The sequence below is a fragment of the Anopheles funestus genome, chromosome 2RL (genome assembly GCF_943734845.2).
Source record: "Anopheles funestus chromosome 2RL, idAnoFuneDA-416_04, whole genome shotgun sequence".
Taxonomy (NCBI): Eukaryota; Metazoa; Arthropoda; class Insecta; order Diptera; family Culicidae; genus Anopheles; species Anopheles funestus.
The window spans coordinates 70564354-70573091 of NC_064598.1; the positions used below are offsets into that span (position 1 = coordinate 70564354).

The window sequence follows — 8738 nt, forward strand, 5'->3', positions numbered from 1 at the left end:
ACGGGAAAAGCTGACTTCGGAATCGGTCTTATGTAAAATCAGCTAAATTAATGACTTTAGAGAGTCAATAGAGGCATTATCGTTAGATATATGCTATAAAGGAGTTTGTAGAGTCTACGATTTTTCAGAACTTTATACATTTGAATTTGCTTGTGTATGTCAAAGCCTTCAATTCGAATGCCTTCGACGACTTTGTTGAACAACAGACAAGAAGTAATGTGATGCAATACTAATTGGATTTTACGTAATTTTATTTCGTAAAATATTTCTCTTATACATGTATCAAACAATAAAAGCAATTCATTGTAAAAAAACAACAACTTACATTAACTTAACTAACCATTAACACATTTAACTACACAAAAGCACCGATTAAGGGAACGATTGAGCGAAAGCATATTAATTAATCTAGCATGAAAATCTAACTTTTCTATTTGTTGTACTTTTGCGCTTGGACGACTCCATTTTCCTTGTTCTGGTCGTTGTCTCGCTAACGTGAAGCACGCTGCTAATGGCACTATGGTTATCCTTCGCTCGTCTGCGCAAACCATTTCCGGTGGTTGGTTTTTCCTCTACCACGCGCTCCGGTGCGTCCTTTGTGTGATGTTTCATGTGTAGCTGAAAAGTGGGAAAGGTGAAAATTATAGTAAATAACAACTACTCTCCCCCAAACACAAACATACCTTCAGATGATGGCTTCTTTTAAATGCTTTCTCACAATAGTTACATTTGTACGTTTGTTCCTCTGGTTGGTTCAGCTTGGCTATTTTCAGTGACGCACCTTTCGAAGCGATCGGCGTTGTGGTGGTATCGGCCACACTCGCATGATACTGCTGATGGCGGCTTAGATTGAGTGCACATTTAAATGCTCGATCACACTTTTCACATTCGAAGCGAGAGTGTTCCTGCTGCATGTGATCGCGCATGCTTTCCCGCGATGTCAACTTCTTCCGGCAAAGTGTGCAGAAGGATGCGTTGGCCTTGCGTGGAGTCTTCGACTGTGATGTCGTTGGTAGCTCATCTTTCGAAACTTTTCGTGTTTTCTGCTTCCCCGCTAACAGGGAGCTAACGTCCAGCTTGATTGAGGATTTTCGTTTTGATTTACGTACTGAAAGCTCCTTTTTCGGCGGAGATACCGCGGGTGGTTTCTTTTCGGTCGATGTTGTTATTTCGAGCTGGTGATCGGTTACTTGTTTGACCGGGTTCTGTTGGGTAGTCGCCGGTACAACGGTTATGGTGGTTGAGGCCGGAATTTTTAACGGTACAATTTTAATTGGAGAAGGCGATGTTGATTCAGTGCCCTCTACAGACACTGTCGGTGGAGGTTTGGCGAGGGTTGGCGTTATCGGTGTGATTACATTTGGTGACATTGGAATCGGTCTCGATGTGTTCTTTCGAACTCGAATTTTGATAGCCGGTTTGCCTTGGTCGGTCATCACCGTACGGTTTGTTCTGGGTAGATGCTTCCGTACGATGTGCTGTTGAAGTTCGCCGTTCGTTTCGAAACATTCCGGACATGCACTGCATTGAAATCGTTTGTTTCCCCGAACATTCAGAATTGCTGGAATCATCTGGAAATATCAAAATAAATTATTAAAATGGTAACGGCTATAATTTACTGATTGTATTTTCCAAAAGCGATCACTTACTCGTTTGTTTTCGATCATATCTCCTGCAACGTTTGTAGTGACCAGCTTAATGGTAACCGTATTTTCCTGACGATCATCGAGCCTTGCCTCAAACTTCGTGGCACTGCTGCTATCCTCATCGTCGTATGGTAGGTACAGGTCTGGGTCAACTCCTACCTCCATCTGTGTGACGTTGGCCTCATCGATCCTGTACTCATTCACATTGATCATACCCGATCCAATAGTTCCGGCTGATGGAATCGGAACATTTGAAGAAGTTTGGCTTACAGATTTCGCTTTATTCATGTCGACAAAATATTCGTTCGATTGATGGAATTGATCCAGAGCGGTAGGTTGAAGCGTGACCGTTGGGGGAACATTGTTATTTAACGGAACCGCACCAGCTGGTGCCGAAGTGAAACTATTCATCACACCCTGGCCTATGTACGATTTGAGTAGCTGGGTAAGATCACTATCATTCAACAAATTACGGTTGGACAGAATCTCGCGAAAGCTAGAATTTTTAAGCCGCTGTATCAACACCTCAAACGATGCTCGGCGATCATTTTCTGCCCACTTGAGCGCTTTGAGGATCAGCTTCAGCAGTTCCTGATCCTTGATAAGCAGTCCAAGCTTCAGGTCGCTGTACGATATAATGCCCTTATCCGGAGGACTGCTGCTTGCCGGAGGATTAGGCAATGTCATCGGTGGTGCAGGCATGCTTTGAGCAATCTTCGGTGTACACAAAATGGTTCCCTTCTTCGTATCGATAATGTCCGGATCGGGTCGAAATAGTGGCAACATAACGTTCACATTTTTCGCCGCTTCTGCTGGACAGTTGAGACCGCGCAGACGGCTGAGCCATGATCGGAACGCTTCCTCGGTACGGTTTGCCATCAGCGCGAACTGATCGATACTTTCGAGCTTTAGGTAGCAGGATCCACAAATACATTTCGGGAGGAGATCATCAATTTGAATCTGAAATGAGTCGTGATTTAATTATGTTTAAAATGTTTAAAAGAATGGACTTTAAATCTGTTGTGCAGTACTTGTAGTTCGTCACAAATATATATTTAATTTATTCCTTCCTTTGATGTTTGAATTTAGTGAAGTTAGGATTTAAATGAAATTGGCTAACTTGTTTCATTATCGATTATTAGCAGCATTATCGATTATTGTACTCTGGCTGGCCGATAAATTGTACTCAGATTTTGAGTATTTCACTATATCAAGAGAATAATTTCATAGTTGTTCATACTTCTTCAAATGATTTTCTACATCTTCTACCATACAGTTTTACTTAAGTTCTTGTACGATTGTTCTGCGAACAATCGGATTTTTTATAATTGTTTTTCCAAATTTTATTTCATTGAAGATTTGCTCTGACAAATACAAAGTCATGAAGAAAAAAAAATGAAGTCATGAAGAAAAGCGGGGGGATGTGAGGGTGAAGCATACCACCCCGCGAAGTAAAGGGTCATTGTGACCTACGGCAGAGAGTCTAGTGTGGACCTTCGCAGTTCAAATATTAGCTTAAACCTATAAGACATAGATTTTGATCTAAGCTAAGAATATCTTCTTGAAAATTCTGAGTGATTAAACAAAATTTGGCATTCTATTTGTCAAAGGAGGAACCCTTCCAGCGAAGAACTGCTCGCCGGATATCTAAACCTGCGTTACTCAAATCACACAATGTGATTGGCGCTTAATGTGTTCAAACCCGTTAAACCCGTCTAATGGAATTTTTTAAAGATAAAAAAGCGAAACAAACGTTTAAAAGATTGTAATTGTCACCATAAAATGAAACGACATGAATTTGTTTAACAATGAAAGACTTCAAACTTTACACATCGTGTTCAATGTTAGAAATCTTCTTATCGAAAATATGGTTTAAAACTATATTTTATATTAAAGTTAACATTAATATTATCTACACGTAAATACATGGAGAGTATCAAAAAATATTGTGGTGATAATATTTAAGAAACAACATTTAAACTATTCGTCAACAAAGCACCTGTTGGACAGCATCGCGCAAGTACAGCGAAGCGATAGGGGTTGAAGGCTGCTCGAGGGGTTTGTTTGTTTGCTCTCCTGCTTGCACGATCTCTCGCCACACGTTGCACGCACACGCAGATCCTCAACAAAAATAGCGTACGGCTCTCTCGGAGGGTGGCTTAGCGCGTGCACTGTGTGGAGCCAACTAAAGCTGGTCGCTAGGTTACGCCAAAAGCAGCATAAAGCGAGAGAGCAGTGTAGGGAGATATCGTACACTAAGCATGTCTCGCTCCCTCCATTTGCTTACTAGTATTATTACTTGCATCATCACGCACTAGGCTCTCTTTCGTTCGTTGTTCCATCTTTTGCACTCCCAGCTCGTTTCATACACGTGGTAATAGTCGGTTAAAAGCTGGCTGCGTACAATGTAAATGTGCGTGAGTTTTACACACACACACACAAGCTGCGTGATGGTGCGTTCCACTTCAGCTGAACACCGGATTCAGCTTTTTGTTGCCTTTCTCTTGAAACGAGTACCAGCTTTCACTTGGTATGATTAGCAGCAAAATGGCGCGAAATTTTCTATTCATCGTTGAGCGAAACAAAAGATACAACTGTTGCGCATTTTATCGCTCTTTTTACACTGCTCGAGAGTTTGACGCTCTGTGTGTGTGTGTGTGGCGATGCATTTATTGTAGCACAGCGGAAGGTAATAAAAGCATTGCAGTGAGCCCTTTGTACGATGCAGTGCCGTGAGAAGGGTTTCTTTGCAGTGCAGTACTACTAACGGCGTACTAGCTCTCGTTCACTCTAGCGCGTTTTGGGGGGGCCTATATGGCACGTCGCAGTTTGGTGGCATTGGAAATAGCTGGCTGTTGGTGTATGCGTGTGTAGAAACATTGACATTGTGAGGTGTTTTTAAAAATAAAATCAATACACCATACACAACAGAAGCGTGCGAGTGTTTGTTAGTGTAGGTGCACTACCGTACCACTACTACTACTACTACTAACGATACACTTTTCCTCCTTTATTTCAAATTCATCTATTGGCACGCACGAATATTTTCTGTATTGTGCTCTAGCACATCACAAAAAAGGGCGAAATCTTTAATCTTACACATCGTCTCATCTAGTACAGGATACGCCATAAGTATGTTTTGTTTTGAAGACTTTGTTCCTATTTTATCTCTCTCTCTCGCTCTTTTTCTCTCTCGTTACATGCTTTAGTATACTCACGCGTAATGACTTACATCGAATGCTATCTCACTCTGAAATGAAATCTCTGCGTGGACCCTTAGAGCAGTAAGCAAATAGTTTACCACGGGGTGGAATTTATTTTCGGTTTTTAATTTAAAATTTTCCACCATTTTCTATGAGTTTCAAAGAAGAGGCCTAGTGTTACTGATTCAGTTTTGGGGTGGTAAGAAAAAAAGGGACAGTTCTTTGTATTTATCAGCGAAAAAAATTCAATGAACAAAAGAAGCAAAAAACTATCGTCTCATCGTTCTACTAAATGCATATGTGTGTTACCCTTTCGACAACCATTACAAGAAACCTCTCGGTCAAACCAAGCAATACAGCGAACCGAGAAAATGCGCGCTCTTTTTACATTAACGAGAGCCGCACCACACTAATGCAGAGTGGCCTAGTGTGCTGAACGAGATTTTACACACAACTTGTTTGTTTTTTTTTTTGCGTTTGTCCCTTTTCTGCACCGTACAGTGGTGTTGCGCTCTCATTTCTTCTAACTTTCGTAGATGCTTGAAGGTATCTCGGTCGGCTACTAACCAAGGCCATCATCATTGAACGAACCACACACTACCAGAGCGGAATGTGTATTTTCTATCGAACGAAGTTAAACGTTGGTAGGATCGGTTTGGTTTGTTTCGAAAACGAAGAATTTAAAAATTGTAGAATGTAGAATGATTGACATGAAGGCTCCTCAAATGTCAAAGCCATTGGACGCGACACTTAGTAGTCCATGGTCGACATAGTAACACATCAATATTCAGTTATATTCACAAGTAACTGTTCAAATTCATACTTACATTGAGCTGAAGATAGCGCCCTATTTTCTGGTCCAACCGATCATTACCAAAGATCGGAAAGGCGCACGTAAGATCCAGTATGTCCATGCCGCAGATGCGACATTTCCGAGCCACGTTCAGTGCCAAATTCATGCTCAGCAAGCTGTTCGAATCCATCGAGCTGACAGTTAAGGAAACACACAGCAACTGTCACTAATTTAAAACAAACAACTAAACACGTGCGTTGTTGCACATTTTCCAGTGGTTGCAATTTTTCACTAAAGTTTGTGTTTTTTGGGCGCTTACTTTCTTACACAGCTACACATCTTCGTTACACAATGGAGTGAATTTTTCGTTTTGTTTTTTTTTCACACTCAACAGTGACACTTTTCCCACTGGCACACATCCGGGGGGCTGTACTTGTTAGCCTAAGCTGATTGTGAACTGTGAAAAACACCAACCTTTTTGCCGAGAGGGTTGTGTGTGCGAGTTTCCCTTTCAGTCCGTCAAAGGGGTCGGTTTACGCACTGACGCACATGCTGTGCGTGTTACTCCTTTCCTGTTCCCAATATTGGGAGATGTAGCGATGAAGAATATTTCACAAGTGCAACTCACAACACAACACGCACATGAAGGCGAACAAAACACACACACGCATTTGCTCGGTAATGGGGCTATGCTTTTGCTATATGGGTGTGCGTGCGTGTAACGTGTTTTGCCTATTTTCGTAGTGTACAAAAGGGGGGGGGGGGGTGTTCTGCTTGGGTTTCCGATAATAAGGATTACAGCAGGGGAACAGTCCCTTTCTCGGTTTTTTTTCACTTACAAAGTTCGCTTCGATATTCAACAGTATCCTGAATTATCACATAAAAATGCACTGCTTTAACAACACGTTATAATATGTTTCTACACACGCAAGCACAACGTAGTGTGTGCCCTTTGCCTCGCAACGACTGTTGATTCACGCGGCAGAAAAATCTTTCTTCAGGGGCGCCCATCATCATCCCCGAGCGGGAGGAAATATTGCGCGTATTCTTCGTCACGAGCGCACGTCAACCGATCACGAAACGAGAGAGAACACTACTGCGCCGCATGTGTTTTCGGCTGGCAGTGTGTTGTGCAAACCCCGTGTAATGCGCTGGTATGCGTGGCCCCCGTGTGCTTGTGTTGTACGTTGGCACCCCGCTTGGTTGGGGGGATGATGTACACTGCGTTTGAACGAGCATAACATAACGGCCGGCAGAGAGGCAAGAGTGAGATGGGAAGAATGAAAGTGGAACAGAGATATAGAATCGAGTGAGAAAAATGCGTCCGTTTTTCACATTTTTACTCGCACACAGTGGTGTGAAATAAAAAGAGAAAACAAAACATCGTTTTTCATTTACTCCTTCGCTTTTTATCTATTTTTGTCCCGTACTAGCTCATGTTATTTCTCTCTCTTTCTCTTTTTAGACAAATGGTTTAGATGCTTATGTGCGCGATTTCAAAATATTTTTTCTAACATTCTACATTTATGAAAACATAACAAACAATAATTAAATTATTAAAATAAAAAAACCATGTAGAAAAAATAAAATATTGCTTGGAAACAAAGATTGCATGTGCGATTCGGACTTTTTGATACCAAAAAAAAAAACACCACGTGTTTCTTTCAATCATCACCACGTGTATAAGATCAAGAACGATAGATAATTCAACATTCATTTTGTTAATAAGAAATTAAACCTTCAGTTCGAGTTACTGAAGATCGTTTCAGTACAACTGCTTAAGATTGCCTAGATAATAATTTTGATATGATATTCAACATTCATAACCGAAAACCGAAATCAGAATGATGGAAAATTTCGAACTAAACTTGAAACATTTTCAGTTCATCATCTGAATCTCTCTTTCTTAAGTTAGTTTGTATCACAATCCATCAGTTGTCGTTTTACACTTCTAAGCTAATATTATAAATCCTAGTATTGTTTGAATGTTTTATATTTAAAAATTATTGACTGCATTTGTGCATAAAATTTACCGTTTTGTTTCTGTTGCAGAAACACCCTTATTTTATTGAAATCTAATGGAGGTGCAAGGACAATAAGAACGATAATTAGGTGCAAGAGGCTTCATGTAACATGTATCAATCAGCAGTGTGATAAATGTACTTGAAGTTCGCCGTCCTTAGTCGATTGAAGTCACTGTATCTATTATGAATATTTTTGATCATTATTTAAGTTTTGCATATAAGGTTTCTAAAGTATTTTTTTATTGTGTGAAAGGGGTCTTCAAAAATGCGACAGGTTTCTTTATATCGTAACATACTTACTCGAATTTTCGACGATCCTTTGCTGCCCTTTGAATCACGGAGCTTTCCGATTATTATACGATGTGTAAGGATCAATTGATTTCAATCTCACAAGTGCTTCAAACCTGCTTTAAAAAAACTTTCTTCACGGATATACGAATTTTTAATATGGATGAATCATTCGAGACTTCAATTGTCAGTAGTGTGGTCCGATATATGAAGTAAAGAACTAATCTGAATTAAAATAATAAATTTATAATTTCTGAAACAAATGCATTTTTGATGCAAGATTTTTTTGAATTTTCTATTGTGATTAACAGCTGCTGCTCGAAAACAGCTCGAATAAAGTTTTAGCTTCCGCTATTCCCCGCCAGTGACGAAATGGCGCTAGCTATCGAATCACGTTGTTTGTTGGAACAGATGAAAATTGTTTTCAATGATTTTTATTTTCTTTTAAATGTTTTCCTTTTTTTAACTCTCCACCCTATGATTTTATATGAGGTAATCATAAAACCTGAAATACGATATTTAAAAAAAATATAAAAAAAAGAAATCTTTACGAGAGTTTTCTTCTAGAGCATAGATTTATCGGCAAATTTGTTGTAGTTTGTTTTCTAAAAAAATTGGATTTGTTATTTGTTTTGTTAATGTGGTTAGATCAATGTGGTTAGTGTGCTTCATATTTAAACTAATAGAAATGACGGTTTCAATTTGATCTTTTTAATTTCTTACATCCTCCGGTGCAATGTAACATATTTGTTTAATTTAAACCGAACGAATGTTTTCACGGAAG

At 39.8% G+C, this 8738-nt stretch overlaps 1 protein-coding gene across 1 annotated transcript; it reads right to left on the reverse strand.

Moving 5' to 3' along the window:
• Nucleotides 1–239: 239 nt before the first annotated feature.
• On the reverse strand, nucleotides 240–6737 carry LOC125762432 (uncharacterized). Its single transcript, XM_049424521.1, has 4 exons — nucleotides 5677–6737; nucleotides 1650–2606; nucleotides 684–1571; nucleotides 240–618 (listed from the first exon to the last, which is right to left on the reverse strand). Exons 1-4 carry the CDS (start codon nucleotides 5830–5832, stop codon nucleotides 409–411), a joined length of 2211 nt encoding a protein of 736 aa, XP_049280478.1. The 5' UTR covers nucleotides 5833–6737; the 3' UTR covers nucleotides 240–408.
• Between the last annotated feature and the right edge of the window lie 2001 nt (nucleotides 6738–8738).